The sequence below is a fragment of the Orycteropus afer genome, unplaced genomic scaffold (assembly GCF_000298275.1).
Source record: "Orycteropus afer afer isolate SDZICR_OR568_19922 unplaced genomic scaffold, OryAfe1.0 scaffold00090, whole genome shotgun sequence".
Taxonomy (NCBI): Eukaryota; Metazoa; Chordata; class Mammalia; order Tubulidentata; family Orycteropodidae; genus Orycteropus; species Orycteropus afer.
The window spans coordinates 7,971,453-7,993,556 of NW_006921677.1; the positions used below are offsets into that span (position 1 = coordinate 7,971,453).

Sequence of the window (22,104 nt, forward strand, 5' to 3'; positions counted from 1 at the left end):
ATAGTTTTCTGATTCAGATGGCCAAAACCAGTCCATTTCAGCTCAGTAACGCCTAGAGTATCGATCTTTCTGGGTTCCATTTCATTTTTGACAACTTCCAGTTTTCACACTTTGTACATTCCATGTTCCAGTTATTAATGGATGTTTGTAACTGTTTCTTCCCATTTGAATCATGCCACATCAGGAAATGGTGGTCCCAAAAACTTTACTCCAACCATGTCATTAAAATTGACTCTACTGTGAGGAGGCAGCTCTTCCCCAGTTGTATTTTGAGTGCCTTCCAATCTGAGAAGCTCCTCCTCCAGCACTATATTGGACAGTGTTTCAGGGCTTTTCATAAAGTTTTCCAGTAATATATCAGGCACTGTTTCACTGCTATTCATAGGATTTTCACTGGCCAGTTCTTTGAGAAGTGGATGCCCTTCCTTCTTCTGAGTCTGTCTTTTCTCTGGAAGCTCTGCTGAAACCTGTCCACCATGGGTAACCCTGGTGGTATTTGAAATACTGGTGGCATAGCCTTCAACCTCACAGCAACATGCAAGCTACCGTAGTATGGCAGTGACAGATTAGTAGTGGTGACATTGATTGCAATCCCCATAATGGAAGAACTCTCTTTCCACTTCCTCCCTGTGGTTACTTTTTCTCTGTGTCCCTCTTTCCTGTGCATTCCTGCTCTCTGAGCTGTCTCCTTGTGCAAATATTGCTCTTCTGATCTCCCATGTTTGATTGTTCTAAGGAGTGTACCTACCTGATGTAAATGTGCACTTTATATGCCTGTCCATTGTTTGCCTAGAAGCCATGGGAGTGAGTTCAATTCCAGGTCCAAAGGGTGACCAAGGGCCATAGGCTTGGGGGTCTCATCTGTCTCTATCAAACCAGTAAGTCTGGTCTTTTTTTTTTCTTAATGATTTTGAGTTTTTTCCCACATTTTTTCTCCCAGTCTATCCAAGATCTCCTGTTTTGATCCCTTTTCAAGTGGCTGATAGTGGTAGCCAGGTATCATTTAGTTCTTCTGGTCTCAGTGTCATTTATGTAGCCTGAATTTTTAAAATTTCTTGTCTCATTCCTGTAATGGTTTTGCTGATACACTTATGGAGTTCTTGTTATTTGAGAGGTGCTTAAAAAAAAAAGGATAGTGAGTTGGAAATTGGCAGCACCTTTGACCAAGTTCTTATTTTTTTTCCAAGCTGTGGAAATATTTCTCCTTTTTTGGAAAGGCCTCAAAAGATCTAATGATCCAGCTGGATATATAGATAGCTGCCATCCAGCTGACCTTATGTACTACAGAGCAAAACATTTCCCCATCCTGCATCATCCTCAAGATCATCAGCATGTTTGAGTCCATCATTGTGGCCATTATGCCAATCCATCTCATCAAGGGTCTCCCTTACTCCCATATGCCCTCTACTTCACCAAACATGATGCTTTTCTCTAGCAGTTGATTCCTCCTGATAACATGCCCAAAGAAACCAAGTTGAACAATCTTCTGTTGCAACATATAAATAGTTGTAGAAATGAATTGAATTTTGGTATGTGCAAAACAGGTACCTTTGATGCTTTATATACAGCATTTTTTTTTTCAAAAAAAGCCACATTATAATTTACTTTTTTAGATTTTATCGTGATTAAAAATGTACATGGTAAAACATATGTCATCTCAAGCAATTTCTTTATGTACATTTCAGTAACATTGATTGTATTCTTCAAGTAGTGCAACCATTCTCAATATTGTTTTCCAAATCATTCCAGCACCATTAATCTCAATGTCCCCTGAGCAGTAACTCCCCCTTCCCACCTCTGGCAACCATCAATAATGTCTGGTTTCTATATATTTGCTTATTTCATATAATTGAGATCATATAATATTTGTCCTTTTGCAACTGACTTATTTTGCTTAACATGATGCCTTCAGGTTGCCATGTTGTAGCATATATCAGGGCTTCATTTCTGTTTATGGACTGTTACTTGTAATTTACTTTTTATTTCATTTATCAAATGAATATTAGCTGAGTGTCTACTTTGTGCCAGGTACTGTTCTAGGAAATAGGGTCACAGCAGTGAAAGATTAAATAAAAAATCCTTGCCCTCCTGGTGCTTATTCTAATGAGAGTAAGAGACAGATCTTTTAGTTTTATAGAGATAAGTTGACAGTGTAATTTATTGCCCAAATCAGTACATTTTACAAAGTGATAAAGGGTGCTATTAGGAATTACTCTAACACAAAAACACAGTGGGTATAACTAGGACTGTCCTAGGCAGTGTGATCACTTATATGTGGCCATTTTGTAGAGACTTTGGCTGTACTCTGAAATGGTTTTTCTGTTAGATTTTGTGCCATAACAAACTATCTCAAAATGTAGTGGCTTAAAAAAACAATCATTTAATTTTGCCCAAAAGTTTGGATTGGTTAGGTGGTTCTGCTGCCAGCTGGCCTCACTCATGTCAGGACAGGGATGGAAACATGCTGGCTCTGAGCATGTGGCCACATGTCTCATCATCTAGCAGGCTAGCCTATGCTTCTTCACATGGTGGTGGAAGGGTTTCTAGCAGGAAGAGAGGGCAAACACTTCTCAAGTCTCCACTTGGTTCATATTTCTAGTATCCTAATGGCCACAGCTCTGTCACATGGCCAAAATGAAAGGAGTGGAAAACAAACTGCTTGATAGGAGTAGCAGCAGAGAACTTAAAGACATTTTTTGCAGTCTAATACACGTGGAAAAAGGAGGCCTGGGGACACAACTGTTAACCCACTGACTCCACAGGAGAAAGACTTGTTGATTTGCTTCAGTATAGAGTGTTGTTGTTAGGTGCCATCTAGTTGGTGCCGACTCACAGCAACCCTGTGTACAACAGAATGAAACACTGCCTGGACGTGCACCATCCTCCCAGTCCTTGCTATCCTTGAGCCCATTGTTGCAGCCACTGTGTCAATCCATCTTGTTGAGGGTCTTCCCCGTTTTCACTGACTCTCCACTTTCCCAAGCAAGATACACTTCTCCAGGGACTGGTCTCTTCTGACAACATGACCAAAAGTAGGTGAGACGAGGTCTGGCTATTCTCACTTCCAGTGAGCATTCTAGCAGCACTTCTTCCAGGACAGATTTATTTGTTCTTTTGATGGTACTTTCAGCATTCTTCGCCAATTCAAATCTTCATAATTCAAAAGTGTCAACTTGTCTTTGGTCTTACTCATTGTCCAGCTTACAGCTAAGTAAACCCTATGGAGGAGTTTTACTCTGTCACGTGGGGTCGCTGTAAGTCAAAAATTGACTCTATGGCACCTAACAAGTGGGAAACAATTGCACGGTTTTAAGGAGTAATGACATGCTCTGACATATTTTTAAAACACCTCTGGCTATTGTTTTAACAAGAGCCTATATAGCAGGACAAGCATGGAACCCAGGAGACCAGTTAGGAGGCTATTACTAAAATCAAGGGAGAGAGATGGGGGCTTGGACCAGAATGATAGTTCCAAGGGTGATGAAAAGTGATCAGATTCTGTGTTTTGAAGGTAGATTAGATACGCTATAGATGTGTAGGGTATGAGATGAAAGAAAGGAATTAAGACTGATTTCATTGTTTTGCCCTCAACATTTGGAAAGTTGTCATTTCTGTTTACGATGGTAAAGATTGTTGGATGAGCAGATTCAGCAGGGAAAGGGTGGAGTAGAGAGAGAAATTAGGTTTTGGATATAGTAAGTTTTAGGCATCTATTACACCAGCAGGTGAATTTGGTTATGTGCTGTTAGCCTCTTTTAATCTAGAAGAATTGCTTTCCCTTTTTCATTTTTTATGACATTGATGTTTTTGAAGAATTCAGACCTATTGTCTAAAGAATGTCTCACATTCTGAATTTATTTGTTTACTAATAATTAGCTTATGATTAAACATTTTTATAAAAATATAGTATAGATGGCATTGTATCCTTACTGTATCACATACGGAGGCACGTATGATCAGGTTGTCTCACTGTTGATGTTGCTAAGTTTGATTGCTCGGTTCAGCTAGTGACTGCCAGATCTCTCCATTGTTGTTGTTGTTATGTGCCGTCAAGTCGAATTCGACTCATAGTGACCCTCCTTGGGTTTCCAAGGTGGTATCACTAAGGAAGTAGATTGCCCGACTAAGACTCTCAACAACTTTTAAGACGTCTGTACTTTTTTTTTCTCTCTCAGTCTGTCGCATGTCTTTCTATATTCTTACCTGGGTATTTTGCAGAGCAAGAGTTTTTAATTTTGATAAATTTAAATTTATCAATTTGTATTACCAAAATGAATTTGGAGTCAAGTAAGGACTGCACTATAGGATTTCTAAGACTGTAAATCTTTAGGGAAGCAGACTGCTACGTTTTTCTCCCAGGCATCAGCTGGTAGGTTGGAACCTTTCAGTTTTATTGGCTGCTAACCCGGGTTCGACTCAACAACACATAACAATAACAACCACCGCCAGAAGTACAATGGTTTAAACCCACTAGCTACTCCACGGAAGGAAGATAGACAGTTTGCTTCCGTAAAGATTTGCAGCCTTGGAAAGCAAATGGGAATTGCTATGAGTTGGAACCTACTCAAAAGCAGTGGCTTTTGTTTGTTTGTTTGTTTAGAGGTTGAGTGCTTAACCACTGTACCATAGGGGCTCCCTTTATCAGTTGAAGTCCCACTTTCTTTCTTTGTAATTAATTAATTTTAAAATTATGCTTCGGATGTAAATTTACAAAGTAGATTTGTTTTACATTCAAAAGTTCATGCACATTTGATTTCACAGCCCCAGTTACCATCCCCAACCATAAAAAACTATTCTCCCCTTTCCTCCTTGTGCCCTTCTTCTCTATGCAGTCCTGTCTGCCCAGCTTTCCCTCTGTGTGAATGCCGCCCCTCTGATGTCTCATGGCTGGTTGTTCTAAGGGGTGTATCTCCCTAGAGTAGGTGGATGCATCACCCTGGGGTAGGTGTTCTGCATGTAGATCTTTCTACTGTTGGGCTGAGAGCCATTCCAGGGAAGTGAGTCCATTTCTAGGCCTGAAGGGTAACTCAGGACCATAGTCTTGGGGGGTTATACCAATCTCTATTTAACCAGTAATTCTCGTCATTTTTGTGTTTTTGAATTTTATTCCACATTTTTCCTCCCACTCTATTCCAGGATCTCCAGTTTTGATCCTTTTCCAAGCAGTTGGCATTGGTAGGTGGGCACCATCTAGTTCTAATGGTTTTGGTGAGGTCCTCAGTGGTCCATCTTATCTTTGGACTAATTGTTTCCAGATGACTTTGATTTTCTTCACTCTTCTTTGCTCTGGATGAGAGGAGACCAATAGTTGCATCTTGGATGGCTGCTCAAAAGCTTTTAAGACCCCAGTCACTACTCACCAAAGTAGGATACAGAACAAGATTTTTATGTACTATGTTGTGCCAGTTGAGCACAGTGTCTCCTGAGATTATGGTAATGCAGTATTGTGCATTAATAAGATGTTTGTACTTATTCTCTTTACCCATTTAGTCCTATAAACTTGGAAAACATTTCTGTCATTTAAACAATTAAAAAAAATTGTTTCCAAGTCAGAGGTGTGAAAAGATATGTACCTCATATTTTCCTGTTTCTCAGAATAAAAAATATGAAATTGAAACAGTGTAGAAATGAAGTAAGGGAAGTCAGTAGTAAAGGAAATCTCCCTGGTTTTTAGTAATTGTGTTTATATATGTTTGGAGAGTAGTACTGAATGCAGTTACAGTGTATAAAATTGTACTGTGTTCCTTTTAGCTCACAGAGTAAAGCTTTTTCATGTGAGCAACATTATATTCTTAGACTTCTTTAAGCAATCCTGGTTAGAGTTAATGAACTTTTTTTTTCCCCCTAGGTTTAAATATAATGCCTGATCTTTATTTCTCCTTCTTCCAAGGTAAGTTTTTTTTTTTTTTTTTGAAATAACATGACTCTTTAAATTGGTTGTTTGAGTAGTTGGTTTAGAAAGTGAATTTTACTTACTGAAATTGTATGAGTAACTTTCTTATTGACGATGTAGGTTTATGAAGTTTATCTGTCATAGAGAAGGATGTTAATCTTTAGTAGAATGGTTGATTGCTGTGACACAGATGTAATACTGTAATATTATGCCCCAGTACTTGGGTGCAGAGGAAAATTGGTAGGTTGTCATGGGGCTTGACTTTACATGATTTACATTTCAGTATTCAGAATTACTTAGGCTTGCCTAAATCATCCTTGAATTTCTGTAGTTGGATTGAGGATTGGCTTACATTGTAGCAGCACCAAGATTATTTGATCGTTTTGAAGCTTGAATGCTGTTTTCTAAAAACCAAAGCAAAAACCAAACTCGCTGCTGTCGAGTTGAATCCGATTCATAACGACACCTCCTTGGGTTTTCTAAGGTGATATCTCTACGGAAGTAGATTGCCCGGTCTTTCTTCCGAGGAGTGGCTGATGGGTTTGAACTGCTAGCCATCTGGTTAGCGGTCAGATGCCTTAGACACTATGCCACCAGAACCGTAGAAATAAAAATGAATGCTAAATTTCTCAAGCCAATTTAGGGCTATATCTAATTGTTTGTGAGTTTCAACCTGAAAGTATTGTGGTCCTCCTGAGATTAGAGGTGAGAAGGAAGCCAAATAAACTAGCAATTTCTTTTATCTCTGTCTGTTTTCCCTAACAGTAGCATTGTTTCCGTTTTTTAAAATTTGTATTAGGAAACTTAACTCATATGATTGGGCAATTTTTTAAAATCAATCATTTAATTATTTTTTAAAGTTAATTAATACCCTTAATCTTTTTGGAGAATAAAGTTGGGCCATTGAAATCCAGCCCCAGTTTTGCAGACGGTCTTAAATAAGGTGAAAGTGAACCTAGCCCAGTGCTTGGTTTAACTCCATGTGTTAAACAGAATAGAATTGTGCTCCCTAGGGTTTTCTTAGCTGTAATCTTAATGGAAACATATCATTAGGCCTTTCTTCCGTGGTACCGCTGCATGGGTTCAAACAGCTGGTTATTATTATTAGCAGGCCTTTTTAAGAAAGTGGTAAAAGAGTTTTGAAGGAGCTCTGGTGGTGCACTGGATAAGGCATTTGGCTGCTGTTCTGGTTACCTAGTGCCTTTCTGATGGGAATATACCACTAACGGGATGACCTTAACAAACAGGAATTTATTTTCTTACAGTTCAGGAGTCTAGAAGTCCAAGTTCAAAGTGCCAGGCTCTAGGGGCTGTGTGAAAGCCCCTCATCCTTGGGCTTTAGCTCTTCCTCTTGGTCCTGGCCCAATGAAGCTAGAGGCATCTCTTCACTCAGGCAGCTACTGGCTGCTGAGACTGACAAGCCCAAGGTCAACAAATAAAACGGCACAGTCTCGATGTTACCAAACCACACAGCAGGCCATTAATTCAAGTCTGTTGTAAGTCCCAAGGTTGGCAGAGCATGGCAGGCTGCTGAACAATGACATGACTCCATGCAGAGTCCAAGCGTGCCATAGGCTAGAGACCATTCCCCAGGCCTTCTCCTTATATACGGGAAGCAGACCACATACCCAAAGTAGCTTACCCAGCTGCTTGTGGTAGATCCCACCATGGAGCTGATTGCCAGTCTTGTCATGGGGAATAACTACCACCAGCTGCCCAGCCACACAACCAGGCCCAACCAAGTTGACACACAAACATACCACAGCTGCTAACCAGAAGGTGGGCAATTCAAACCCACTAGCTGCTCTGCAGAAGGAAGATGAGGCTATCTACTTTCATAAAAGCTTATAGAGCTTTGGAAACCCAGTGGGAGTCTCTGTGATTGGAATTGACTCAATGGTAGTGGGTTTGGTTTTGGTTTTTAAAGGAGTTTTGATGTTATGAAAAGAAGGAAGGCTCTCATATTTTATTTTTGATATTCTTTTGACTATCGAAATATATATACTGTTCCAGTTACTGATTTTGGTTTTGGTCAAAAATGACTAAGACATGTAGATTGCAGTTAAAATGAAAAAAATACTTTTGTGTAGGTCAATATGTAAGATATTAGGCACTTGTTTATTTTTTGGAGAATGAGATTTAAAGATAATATTGTTTAAGTAGCTTGTATTGTATATTTATGAGTACATACTGCAATCCAGATTTTATTAATGTTTTTCTTCATTCTCTTCCTCTGTTTAAATGAAAATAGTGATTTTAATCCAAAAAGCCAGAAAGCCATAATGTGGCATACCATCCTTTTTGAGAGGTGAATATCATCTAATAAAAATGGCTGACAGAAGTGGAAAGATTGTTCCAGGACAAGTGTATATTGAAGTGGAATATGATTATGAATATGAAGCAAAGGACAGAAAGATTGTGATAAAACAAGGTGAACGGTACATCTTGGTGAAAAAGACAAATGATGACTGGTGGCAAGTCAAACCAGATGAAAATTCCAAAACATTTTATGTGCCAGCCCAGTATGTTAAAGAAGTCCCACGCAAAGCTCTTATGCCTCCTGTCAAACAGACAGTTGGACTATCAAATAATTCTATGAAAATGATACAGAGTCTACATCTTCAGCGATCGACAGAAAATGTGAACAAATTGCCTGAGCTTTCAAGTTTTGGAAAGTCATCATCATCTGTTCAAGGAACAGGTCTTATTCGTGATGCCAATCAGAATTTTGGACCCAATTGTAGTCCAGGTCAGACTCTCAACCTAAGCCTGGACCCAGCCCATAATAATGGAAAGTTTAATAGTGACTCACATTCTCCTAAGGTTCCCAGCCAGAATAGGACACGCTTATTTGGTCACTTTCCAGGTCCGGAGTTCTTGGACATAGAAAAGACTAGCTTTTCCCAGGAGCAGTCCTGTGATTCAGCAGGGGAAAGCTCAGAAAAAATACATCAAGATTCAGAATCTGGTGACGAACTTAGCAGCAGCTCTACTGAACAGATAAGGGTAAGACAAAAAAAAGAAAGATGAAGCACTTACAAACACCTTCATAGAAATATTAATTTAAAATTTTATTTAAAATCTTTGTAAGAGTTAAGAATGTTTTATTTTCTTTATGGTTTCAGAATACATGGGTTTTAGCCTGATTTAAAGAGCTGAAAAATGTATGAAATAACTTGTGGAGCTCCTTAAGGATCACTTGTGGTTTCATCACGTGTGGTTTCATCGAAGCTCTAGTAGTGTAGTGCCTGAGGCATTTGACTGCTAAGCAGAAGGCTGGCAGTTCAAACCCACTAGCCACTCCTCAGAAGGAAGGTTGGGCAATCTACTTGCATAGTGATACTGCCTCGGAAACCCAAGGAGGGGTCGCTATGAGTCGGGTCTGACTCGATGGCACATAACAATAACACAACAATGTGGTTTCATAATTCTTTTTGTACTGTTACAGGACTAGAACGCCTTTAAGTGCAGAAAAGTTTTTATATTTTTCCTCTTTATTGGTTATGCATGAGGTTGAGAGTGTTTACTTAATTCACCTAGTGATATTTCTTTCAGTAGAAAACATTTAACTGGTTTTCTGGATGGACTAATTTTGACATGTTTTTGGTAAGTCTTCAGGTAGTAGTGAGTTGGAGCCAATTCAGTGGCAAGCAACAACAGTAATGGATCAGTAAAGAAAGATGTCACTGGAATATTACCTGCTACCTTTTATTCTTTGAAATGTTGTTTACTAAACATGAATATTAAAAAAATATATTCACAGATGTTTACCTCTACTCATTAACTTTTGTGTCTTAAGTGCCTCCTAAGTATTGGAGTTGATTTAATTGAATATTATTAGTACTATACGTTGATAGTATGTTTTGAAATAGGAAATTGGGGGGAGCCCTACTTTGTTCTTCCTTTTCAAGATTGCTTTGGCTGTTTGAGACCCCTTAAAATTCCATATAAATTTGAGGATTGACTTGCATTTCTGCAAAAAAGACTTTGATATTTTGATGGTGATAGATTATTTTGGGTAGTAGTGATATCTTAATATCAGTAAGTCTTCCAATTCATGAACTCAGATTGTCTTCCCATTTGTTTAGGTCTTCTTTAATATCTTTCAGTAATGTTTTGTAGTTTTCAGTGTACAAGTTCCCTGGTTAAATTTTTTCTTATGTGTTCTTTTAATGCTGTTGTAAATGGAATTCTTAATTTCCTTTTCAGATTGTTCATGCTGGTGTATGGAAGCCCAACTGATTTTTGTTGCACCCTGCCATTTTGCCATTTATTAGCTCTCATAGCTTTCTTGAGGATTCCTTTGGGATTTTCTGTATATTGGATCATGTCATCTACAAATAGAAATTGGTCTTTTCAAAGAACCAAATTTTGGTTTTGTTGATTCTCTCTACTTTTTTTCTGTACTCTATTTCATTTTTCTCTGTTGTTTACTTCTTCTTTTAGTAGCTTTAAGCTTAGTTTAGTCATCTTTTCTGGTTCCTCAAGGTATAAAATTTGGTTATTGATTCAATATCTTTCTTCTTTTTCAATAAAGTATTTATAGCTATAAATTTTTCTTGAGTACAGCCTTTGCTGCATCACATAATATGTTGTGTCTTCATCTTCATTCATCTTTGGATATTATCTGATTTTCCCTTTTGATTTAGTCTTGGATCCACTGGTTGTCTAATAAATAGTGTGATGTTTAATTTCCACACATATTTGTGTAATTTCCAGTTTCCCTTCTGTGTTAATTTCTAGTTATATTTCATTGTGGTCAGATAATATCCTTTGTGTTACTTCATTCTTTTAAAGTTTGTTGAGACTTGTTTTTTGGCTTATTTGAGAGAACTATTTTGAGACAGCCAAAGTAGGTTTATCCAGTGACTTAATCTTTAGAAAATAAAAGTGAAAAAAGGCTAACAAACCAGAACTGGCACTTAAATTAACAAAAGGGAAAAAGTACTCAATATGACAATAGGTGTATGTGAAATTTAATGTATGTTCTGTTGTTGTTGTTGTTGTTATGTGCCGTCGAGTTGGACCCAACTCATAGCAAACGAGACAGTATCACTACGGAAGTAGATTGCCCCATCTTCCTGTAAGTCTTGATCATTTCTGCTAGTTTGAAACACCCCCCGCCCCCCCCCCCCCAAAAAAAAAACCAAACTCATTGCCATCGAGTCAATTCTGACTCAGAGGGACCCTTCCTTGGGCTTCTGAGGCAGTATCTCTACCGAAGTGGTTTGCCCAATCTTCTTTCTGAGGAGCAGCTGGTGGATTTGAACCACTAGCCTTCTGGTTAGCAGTCAAATGCCTTAGGCGCTGTGTATTAGTCTCAGATCTACAGATGGAATAATAAAATATCTGTTAATAAATACTTTCATTAATATATATTGTTAATTCTTTTAACCTTACCCTAATACCTAATACCTAAAGAGGAAGTATAGTATGATTGACATTCTGGTTCCATTCCATTTCCTAGACTACCCTTTGCTTTGAGTGAAAAGTACTAATGGGTAGTAAGAAGGAAAGAAAGGATTTTAATAATCCACAAAACTGATCATTATCTCTACATAATGAAAGGTATTGTTTTAAAATTGAATCTTATTCCAGTGATATTTTAATTAGTGAATTCCTTGGAAGTGAAAAAGTCAGCAGTGGATTGTTGTTAGTTTGACTTGTTTTTGCTTTAAGAGATCCATATTTAGGGCAAACTGTGAAGTTTTTAAAACTGTTTAACTTTCTTTCCTTTGTATATTTCTCCCTTTAATAACATCTGGGAAACTCTATCTAATATTAATTCCTAGGGCAACTTTTACAAATACACAAGTCTCTGATTTTAAAAAATTAGACATTGTATTTAGAGATTAAAGTAACAGTTTCAGTTGACTCAGGGTGTAGAGTAGCTAAGGAAAGATGGAAAGATGACATAATCTTCATGGAGTCATTAGGGAGAATGTGTACATTAAGAATGTTCTATGTTTTTACCCAGTTTTCTTTCTAGGCAAGAATTTGCTAATCTAGGTGACATATCAACAAAAACAACAGATGTGGAAACATTTTTTGCATTTTGAATAAAAAAAATCTCATCTGTATGGATAAAATGACTTAAGCAATTCCTTCTGAAAGTGCCAGACAGATGGTTTAAACTCAGAATGACTAAAATAATTTTATCACAATAATTTGAAAACCTGGGATTGTAACACTGAAGATCAGATTTGTGGAAAAATCATGAATGTAGCTTGGTGTACATTAAAGAAAGAAATGTAGAAGGTGGCTTTAGAGGCAGAGCAATAGGTGTCACAGAGCTCCTCTATAAAAGATACTTGACTTCTGAGCCCTCATTTTTTTAACCTGTGGTTGAATACTACTAATTTGTCTGTTGTCCTGTCTCCTCAAACTGTCTGCCATTGAGTTGATCCCTACTCATAGTGACCCCCATTGGGTTTCCAAGGCTTTAAATCTTTATGGAAGTAGATTGCCTCTTCCTGGAATTCAGTAATTTAAAAGTGGTTGGAAAATAGGTGAAGCAGGAGTGACAACTTGGGCTTGTTTTTTTGACAGCTTGTTTTTTATTGAGGAAATAGAAAAAAACTAAAGGAGATTGTATTGCTGTTTGCTAAAACAACAGATGTTAATGTGAGAGAGAGGAGGGTGAAAGGAATGAACTGTTGTGGAGCATGTTCAGATGTCTACTAGAATAGACACTTTACGTATGTGATTGCTTCATAACTGCTTTGTAAGGTAGCAGTCGTCGTGTTATGTGCCATCAAGTTGATTCTAACTCATAGCCACCTATATGACAGAGTGGAACTGCCCCCTAATGTTTCTAGGCTGTAATCTTTACTGGAGCAGATCAAGGCTTCTCTCAGACTGCTGAGCTTTCAGTTAGCAGCTGAGATCTTAATAGTTGTGCCCTCAGGCTTCACTGCCCTCCAGTCGGATCCAATTCATAGCAACCCCTCCTTGGGTTTCTCAGGCATTATCACTATGGAAGTAGATTGCCTCATCTTCCTTTGGAGGAGTGGCTGGTGAGTTTGAACCACCAGCCTTCTGGTTAGCAGTCACATGCCTTAGGCACTATGCTACCAGAGTTGTTGTTGTTGTAGGTAGGGATAATTTCTTTTTACATTGAAGAAACAGATTCATCTTCCCAGTTTAAGAAGTCAAGGGAATAGTTGTACCTTTTAAAAAATAATTAAACAAAAATATGTTAAATTTTTGATACTTAAAAAACAAAAACAAACCAAACCCACTGCCCGTCAGGTCAGTTGCCACTCATAGGGACTCTATGGGACAGAGTACAACTACCCCATAGGGTTTCCAAAGCTGTAAATCTTTACAGAGACACAGTCTTATCTTTTTCCTTCAGAGAGACTGGTTGATTTGAATTGCCAACCTTTTGGTTAGCAGCCTAATTCTTTAACCATTGTGTTGCCAGTGCTCCTTTTTTGACATTTGTAAGGAGCTACTAAATCATACGCTTTTTATAAAATTGCTACTGTTGCCATAATTAAAGTAGAAAAAAAATCTTCTTGCTTGATCTGCTTACATATTAGAGTCATAAATACCTTTACATTTTTTCTTCAATATTAATTAAAACAATTAGTTGGTAATTTTAAAAGAAACTTTAAAAATCATGGGACTTCTAAGATGTCTATAGATTTATTTCTATTTTATAAAGATGTGGTGTTATCATTAGGTGCTGTTGCATTGTTTTCAAGTCCTAGTGATCCTGTTGACCGAGTAAAACTACCTCTTAGGGTTTTCTAGGCAGTAATCTTTACAGGAACAGATCACCAGGTCTTTCTACCATAGAGCTATTGGGTGATTTTGAACCACCAACTTTTTGGTTAACAATCAGTGCTTAACTGTTGTACCACCAGGAAATTTGCATTGCACCACATCATGTGAAAAGCTTGAATTTTCACAAATTGAATGAATTGTGTAATATGTACATACTTAACAGTTTTCAGTGTTTTTTATTCCTGCATTTTCATGCTTCAGTCTAGGATAATTTTCCTTCTACTTGAAGAACTCTTTATTTATTATTTCTTTTAATATTGGCTCTTTTAAACAAATTCTCTTGTTTGAGTTGCGATCTGAGTCTGTTACTTTTTTTTTCAATGAACACCAATTTTACTTGAAATAATGATGTATTGGTTATTCATATTAGGGCATTTCTTGGACCTTTTTCTCAAAAAGTAAATCCATCACTTAAAGGAAAAGAATTGATTTTTGTTGCAAAAGATAAAATTCAAGTTTTTATGTGAAAATTAGAATTTAAAAAATTTGTATCCTCCACCAAGTGCTTGTTGTTATGTGCCATCCAGTCAGACCCGACTCAGCGACCCCTCCTTGGGTTTCCAAGGCAGTATCATTACAGAAGCAGATTGCCCAACCTTCCTTCCGAGGAGTGGCTGGTGGGTTTGAACCGCCAGCCTTCTGGTTAGCAGTCAAGTGCCTTAGGCACTATGCTACCAGAGCTCCCCACCAAGTGTTTATAGCTTCTCAGTCTGAAACTTTCCTGGTAATTAGTAATATTAAGATTTTTGTTTTGATTTATTTTTTTTCACTTTCTGATACTGTATGAAGAAATGTTTCAACATTTAGAAGCTAAGCATAGTTCAGTGAATTTATATTTTCCAAATGACCAGTGGATAATGGGTAAGGGAATCAGTCAAACAGTAAGACAGACCAGTGGTTTTTCATGTGACATAGTATGAAAAATTCATTGATAAGGTTTCACATTCCACATTGCAACATTTAGGAAACTTACCACTTGTCTAGTTTTCGTGGAAGAGCAAAGATAAATGTCCACAGTTACCTGAAAAGGCTATTAAAAATACTTTTCCCTTTTCCATGTATATGTCTTTGTGAGGCTTTATTTTCTTCAACCAAAACATGTGGCAACAGATTGAATGTAGAAGCAGGTGTGAGAATCAAGACATTAAAGAGATTTGTAAAAATGTAAAACACTGCCATTTAACAGTTTTTATTTGTGTGTATGGAGATGACAATATATTTGTATTAACATGTATTGGGTTTATTGTAATTTAAATTTTATTTTTTAATAATTTATTTTTGTTGTTGAAAATATACATAGCAGAAAACTAGCCCCTTAGGTTTCTTGTTTAACCTTTACAATTGCTGTTGTAATTAGATCCCATAGAGAAAATTCTTTAAAAGAGCATACGCTTCTTAAGACAGATGTTCTATATTAATGAAGTTAAATTATTGCTTGGTTTATGGATCTCTGATAGCATAGTGCCTAAGGCATTTGACTGCTAACCGGAAGGCTGGTGGTTCAAACCCACCAGCCACTCCTCGCAAGGAAGATTAGTCAATCTACTTCTGTAGAGTTACTGCCTCAGAAACCCAAGGAGGGGTCGCTATGAGTGGGATCTGACTCGATGGCAGTGAGGTGGTTTTTTTTTATTTGATGGGTAAATGGTAAAAGCATTTGCTGCTAACCAGAAGATCAGTGGTTGAAATCCACCAGCTGCTCACCCACCAAGTGAGGCAGTTTGCTTCTGCAGAGATTTACAGCCTTGGAAACCTATGGGGGTTGCTGTGAGTCGGAAATGACTTGATGGCAGTGAGTTTGGTTTGGTTTGAGTATTGTTTGGTTTAAAGATGTCAGGGGATAGTTTTGGTTTAAAATTTAAAGGTTATCTCAGGGCAATAGTTTGAGGGGTTCATCTAGCCTCAGTGGTTCCAGAAAGTCTGTATTCTGTGAGAATTTGAAATTCTTTATATTTTCTCCTATTTGACAAGGATTCTTCTATAAATCTTTGCTCAAAATGTTTAGTATTGGTAGCTAGGCACTAGCCCTTTCTTCTGGTCTCTTGGCAAAGGAGGCAGTTGTTTATGAGGCAGTTTGCCATATGTTCTCTTTCTTCTACCTTTTCTTGACTCTGTTTCTTTCTCTTTTGCTCCAAATGGATAGAGATTGATTCAAGCATAAGACTGCTTGTACGCTTTTAAGATCCTAGGCACTGCCCAATGAAGTAGGAGGTAAATGGAAGCAGTAAATATGTTTTCAGGCCAATTAACTGGAATGTCTCATGAAACTAGGACCCTAAATAACCAAGTCCAGGAACCAAATCCCATGACGTGTTTGGTTGTATATAAGCAGCTTCAACAACAGCTCTCTTTATTTTTTGCTTTTGTAACTATATTTATATCTATAGAGATATTCCTTGCTTTTTGGAAGATCACTTTATGCCACTTTGCTTTTGCAAAAGACCTCCATTAGTACCTGTTTTCACTAACCAAAAGAAATCTCAAGGGTTTATGCAAAAAGACAAAAGCGAGAGTAGCATTCGGTGTTTGTTTTGGAGTGAACCAGTGCAGTGCTGTGCAGGAGGCATCATGCACCCCAAGCAGCGAGAGTGGTATCTCACCAAGCTCCTTCTCCAGGAGCTACACTTAGCATCTTAGCATCAAGCTGCTATAGCTTTTGAACTGTGTCTGTGAACACTATGTATTAGTGTTATTTTAGGTTTTATGCATTATTTGGTATAGTTTGGTAGATTATTCTTTGGGTCTGGGAATACTCTAAAAAGGTTTCATAGGAACACTCTACTTTTGGATAGTGGGCAAAACCTTTTCTAATTCCACTTTTTTTTAAAAACAATTATTTTGTTGGTTGTTGCTGAGAATATACACAACAAAACATATACCAGTTCAACAGTTTCTACAAGTACAAACCACTGACAGTGAATACATTTTTTTCAGTTGCACAACTATTCTCATCTTCCTTTTCTAAGTTGTTCCTCTCCTATTAAGATAAACTCATTGCCTCCTAGGTTTCTATCTCATCTTTTTAGTTGCTTTTATCAGTTTAACCCCATATGTTGTTGTTATGTGCCATCGAGTCAGCCCGACTCATAGAGATCCCTCCTTGGGTTTCCAAGGCTGTATCACTACAGAAGTAGATTGCCCAACCTTCCAACCCCATATGTTGTTGTTGTTGTTATTTGCCGTCGAGTCGGCCCCGACTCATAGCGACCCCTCCTTGGGTTACCGAGGCAGTATCACTACAGAAGTAGGATTGCCCAACCTTCCTTCCGAGGAGTGGCTGGTGGGTTTGAACCGCCAGCCATCTGGTTAGCAGGCAAGTGTCTTAGCCACTATGCTACCAGAGCTCATTCCAACCCCATATAGATAGATCTTAAAAGAGCATAATGCTCAAGGCTGATGTTTACTGACTAAGCTGAACTGTTGTTTGGCTTTAAGACAACTTATGGGGATATTTTCGGTTTAAGTTTTTTTTTTTTTTTTTAATTTTTGGTGAAAGTTTACATAGCAAATTAGGTTCCCATTTAACAATTTCTGTATATATCGTACCTTGACATTGGTTATATTTTTCAGAGCATGATTGCATTCTCATTATTTCCATTTTGTTTTTTTTGTTTCCATTTATCTATCTTCCCTGTCCCTCTTACCTTCTCATCTTTGCTTTAGGGTAAGTATTAACTGTTTGGTCTCATATAGATGGTTTTTTAAAAGGAACATAGTACTCAGAAGTGCTAATTGTTTATTTTACAAGGCAGTCTTTTATTTGGCTGAGAGGTGACCTCTGGGAGTGGGTTCAGTTCCAAAGTTAAAGAGTAACTCAGGAAGATACTCTCTGGGGATGATACTCTGATCTCTACTGGTTCAGTAAGTCTGGCTTTTTTTTTTTTTTTTAGGAATTTGAAGTTTGTTCTGTATTTTTCTCCCATACTATCTGGGACCATCTCTTTTGTTCCTGGTCAGAATGGTTGCTAGTAGTCACTGGATATCATATAGCTCTTCTGCTCCCAGGTTAAAAAGAGTCTGTGGTTTCCTGTTGTAAGTCCTGTAGACTGGTTTTTTTCTTTGAGTCTTTGGTTTCCTTCTTCTCTTTTGCTCCACAGGCGGTACAGACAAATAGCTGTATCTTACATGGCTACTCATAAGCTTTTAAGACCAAACCCTACTCACCAAACTAGCATATAGAAAAGTATCTTTATGAACTATGTTGTGCCAATGGACAGAGTTATCCCCCTAGACTATGATCTTAAGCATTCAAACCCAGTAAACCAAACCTATTATGTGTTTGGTTATGTTTAAGAAGTATCCATAACTGTGCCCCCTTCGTGCTTTATTATATTTATGAATATATATGCAGCACACACAAACATGTATATACATATGTCTACAGATACATGTGAAGAGCTCTGGTGGCACAATAGTTAAGCACTAGGCTGCTAACTGAAAGTCCAGCAGTTTGAACCCAACAGCTGTTCCATGGGAGAAAGATGTGACAATCTGCCTTCTTAAAGATTACAGCCTTAGAAACCATATTGGTGCAGTTCTACTCTGTCTTACTGGGTTTCTGAGTCACAATCAACTCGATAGCAGCAGGTAACAGATAACACCTATGCATACACACCCATATGCTCACATGTGCCTTTTTATAAACATATGTGTACACATCTCTATGTAACCACATACATATTTTCTTGGTAGTTATATCTTTTGCAAAATTGTATATTGTAACATTTATAAAACTGTCCCTTATTCTTGTGTACTTCTTAGGGTCACCATTTACCTTGGTCAGGTTGTACAGACTTCAGTCATATTTGATATTACCTTTCCCATCACCAAAAATAATGTATCCACAATCTAGAAAATGATTTTCCTCCTTCCCCCACCTTGAATTCCTGATAACCATTGAAGAATGTTGCTTTTTTGTATATATATCTGTTCTTGTCTTTTTAAAAAAGTGACACCATGCAGTATTTGTCTTTTGTAATTGACTTATTTGACTCAGAGTAATGTCCTCCAAATTCATCATACAACATTATGTCTTCCAGAACTCATCATTATTTTCTACAGCTGCATAGTATTCCACTGTATGTATATACTACAATTTGTTTATCCATTCATCCATTGACAAGCACTTAGGCAGTTTTCATCCTTTTGCTGTTGGGAATAATGGTGCATTGAGCATAGGGGTGCATATGTCTATTTGTGTAACTGGTATTAGACTTTTAGGGTATTCATCTAGGAGTGAAATTGCTAGATCATACACTATTTCTATTTCTAGCTTTACGAGGAACCACCATACCATTTTCCATAGTGGTTGTTCAATTTTATAATCCCACCAACATTGTATAATAGTTCCAGTCTCCCAACAACCTAACTAGCATTTGTTATTTTTTGGTTTTTTTTGATCAGTGCCATTTTTGCAGGGATGAAATGGTATCTCATTGTGGTTTTGATTTGTATCTCTCTAATAACTAATGGTCCTGAGTATTTTTTCATGTGTTTTTTAGTTGCCTGAATGTCCTCTTTGATAAAGTGTCAGTTTCCATTAGTTGTCCATTTTTTGATTGGATTATTTGTATTTTTGTTGTTGGATTATTGAAGTTTTCTTTATATTTTGGAGAGTAGACCCTTATTCGGGTTTAAGGTTTAAAGATTATATTAGAGTAATAGTGTGTTAGACTGGGTTCTCTACAGAGAAAAAAAAAACAAACAGCAAAGCTGTTTTATATATATATATACACACACACACACACACATATATGAGAAAGAGAAATTTATCTTAGGAAAATGGCTCACAAACATATAGAAGCTGGCAAATCCAAAGTCCCTGGAGCAAACATCAGGCTGGAGGCTTTTCCTAGTTTCCGTAAGTGCAGGGGCCGAGAAGCTCAAGGCTGGCAGGCAGTACACTGGCTGGTGACTCCAACAAATGAGGAATCCAAGATCTCCAGGCCGAACCGTGGACTGCTCACTCACAGACAGTTGTAGGCAGCACAACAGAATCCTGATCCACAGAAGAATGTCTCTCTATCCAGGATGTCCCTGGATATCCTGGAAGCAGGCCACACCCTTAGGGAAACTGCTTGAACAGATTGGCCACTCAGAACACAGTCATCTGATCCTAACATGGGAACAACTACACAGAACTGGGGTCCAGCCAAGTTGACACACAGTTCCAACCATCACAGTCCACCCCTTGTCAACTTGGGTGTTGTACACATCTTCTTAACTATATGTAATCTCCAAATAAGAATAATTAGAGAGTCATATTTGTGCCTAATATGATAACTAAAACACATACAACCAAAATGCATTAACCTTATTTACATTTCACAGTTCATAACAGAAGGAAACAAAAATATTTAATGCACATATACGATGAAGAAATGTAACAATCACAGTCCTCGTTTCTGAAGCTGGTCACGTGGTTGTAGCTGATATTCAGAACTACCTTCTTCCACCACCCATTCTGTATTTCCCTTGCCCTCAGCAAGCACCTCAGCTGGTCGTGGTTCTTTGTCTGATGGGGTGACCCAAACCTTCATTCCTGAAGGATCTGGGCCATTAGTAGTCATATCAAAATTGGGTTGCTGTAATTTTCCATTGACTTTAATCACAGGGCATGGTAGTACTAAGAGATGTCCTAAAGAATCTCCTGTATTCCACACATATTCTTCTTTACCCATGCAAAATGGACAAGGAGGCCACATATTCTGACTCCTAGAACCCCACAAGAGGAAGGCAGAATCACCATCAATAGCCCAAGGCCTATTACTACAAGACCAGACATGCTGCCTCCCTCCAGCCTTTTCACCAACTGTTCCTCCCAAAGCACCACCACCTCTCTCCTGGGTTCAATAATTTGCTGCAGTGGCCACACAGAACTCACAGATTACGGGGTTTATTAGGGAAGCACCAAGCTACAATTCAAGTTCAGGAAAAATGCTCAGTCTCTCTCCCAGCCCACTGTTTCTCAGCTAAGTCTCTCACAGTCTGTCCCCCAGCAGCACGTGTCTCTTTCAGGAGCACGTGTCTCTTTCAGGAGCACGTGTCTCTTTCAGCAGCACGTCTGCCTCAACCAGCAGTCAGAGAGAGTTCTACCTCTAGGAGGCCTCCTTTTGAGCTTAGCAGAGTGGCCAAACCAACCAATCATAACAATAGAATTCTAAGCACCTGAGAGTGAGCCTCCCATAACATTGTGTTGCGCCACGCCCAACAGAAGCAACCCAGGTGGATAACATTTATAATCAGGAGCTCCTCAGTTGCTCGTAGCAAATCCCACCTTGGAGTTTACAAAGACTTATGGGTAGAAAAGCCACACTAAGTAATTTACTACACCACAACCCCCATTATGTAAAGCCAACCCAATTTCCCCTTGGTAATCAGGATCTATCACACTAGATAGTGCAGTAATGCCCTTCTTTGCCTTTTGATCCAGAGCCATGAGGAAGCCAAAATGGCTGGGTGGCTTTCTTAATTTCCAGTTCAATGCAATCAGTATTGTGTCTCCAGGTGGGAGTGTTCCTCTCTTTGGGACTAAGAGCTCCAAATCCGCAGAGCACAGGGTAGCAGGGACAGGAAGCAGAAATTTTTTGAGTGGGTCACTAGGGGTGATAGTGGTACCACTCCTGTTTCCACCCCTTGGTTCCTGGACCCGTGAATCCTGGCTATTGGAGAAACAGAACTATATATTGGATGCTGGTTTAGAGCATATACAGCCTCCTGGGGAACATTGCCCCAACCCTTCAAGGTATTGCCACCTACCTGGCCCTGTATTTGTGTTTTTAAGAGGCCATTCCATCGTTCTATCAAGCCAGCTGCTTCAGGATGATGGAGAACATGGTAAGACCAGTGAATTCCATGAGCATAAGCCCATTGCCGCACTTCATGTGCTGTGAAATGAGTCCCTTGATCCGAAGCAGTGCTGTGTGGGATGCCATGATGGTGGATAAAGCATTCTGTAAGTCCATGGATGGTAGTTTTAGCAGAAGCATTGCGTGCAGGGAAGGCAAATCCATATGCAGAATAAGTATCTGTTCCAGTAAGAACAAAACGCTGTCCTTTCCATGATGGAAGTGGACCAGTGTAATCAACCTGCCACCAGGGTGCTGACTGATCATCCCGAGGAATGGTTCCATATTGCAGACTCAGTGTTGGTCTCTGCTTTGGCAGATAGAGTACTCAGCAGTGGCGGTAGCCAAATCAGCCTTGGTAAGTGGGAGTCCATGTTGCTGAGCCCAGGCATAACCTCCATCTCTGCCACCATGGCAACTTTGTTCATGAGCCCATTGAGCAATGACGGGAGTAGCTGGGGAAAAAGGATGGCTGGTTTCCACTGAACGTGTCATCCTATCCACCTGATTGTTAAAGTCCTCCTCTGCTGAGGTCACCTTTTGGTGGGCATTCACGTGGGACACAAATACCTT

The 22,104-nt window shown here is 38.6% G+C and overlaps 1 protein-coding gene across 1 annotated transcript in view; it reads left to right on the forward strand.

The window, feature by feature from the left end:
• The first annotated feature begins 8,221 nt into the window (after nt 1–8,221).
• Nucleotides 8,222–22,104, forward strand: part of ARHGAP12 (Rho GTPase activating protein 12) — a 129,746-nt gene continuing 115,863 nt past the window's right edge. Inside the window, exon 1 of the mRNA XM_007942463.2 lies at nt 8,222–8,899. Within this exon, the coding sequence (XP_007940654.1) occupies nt 8,222–8,899 (678 nt within the window). The remainder of the gene's footprint in view (nt 8,900–22,104) is intronic.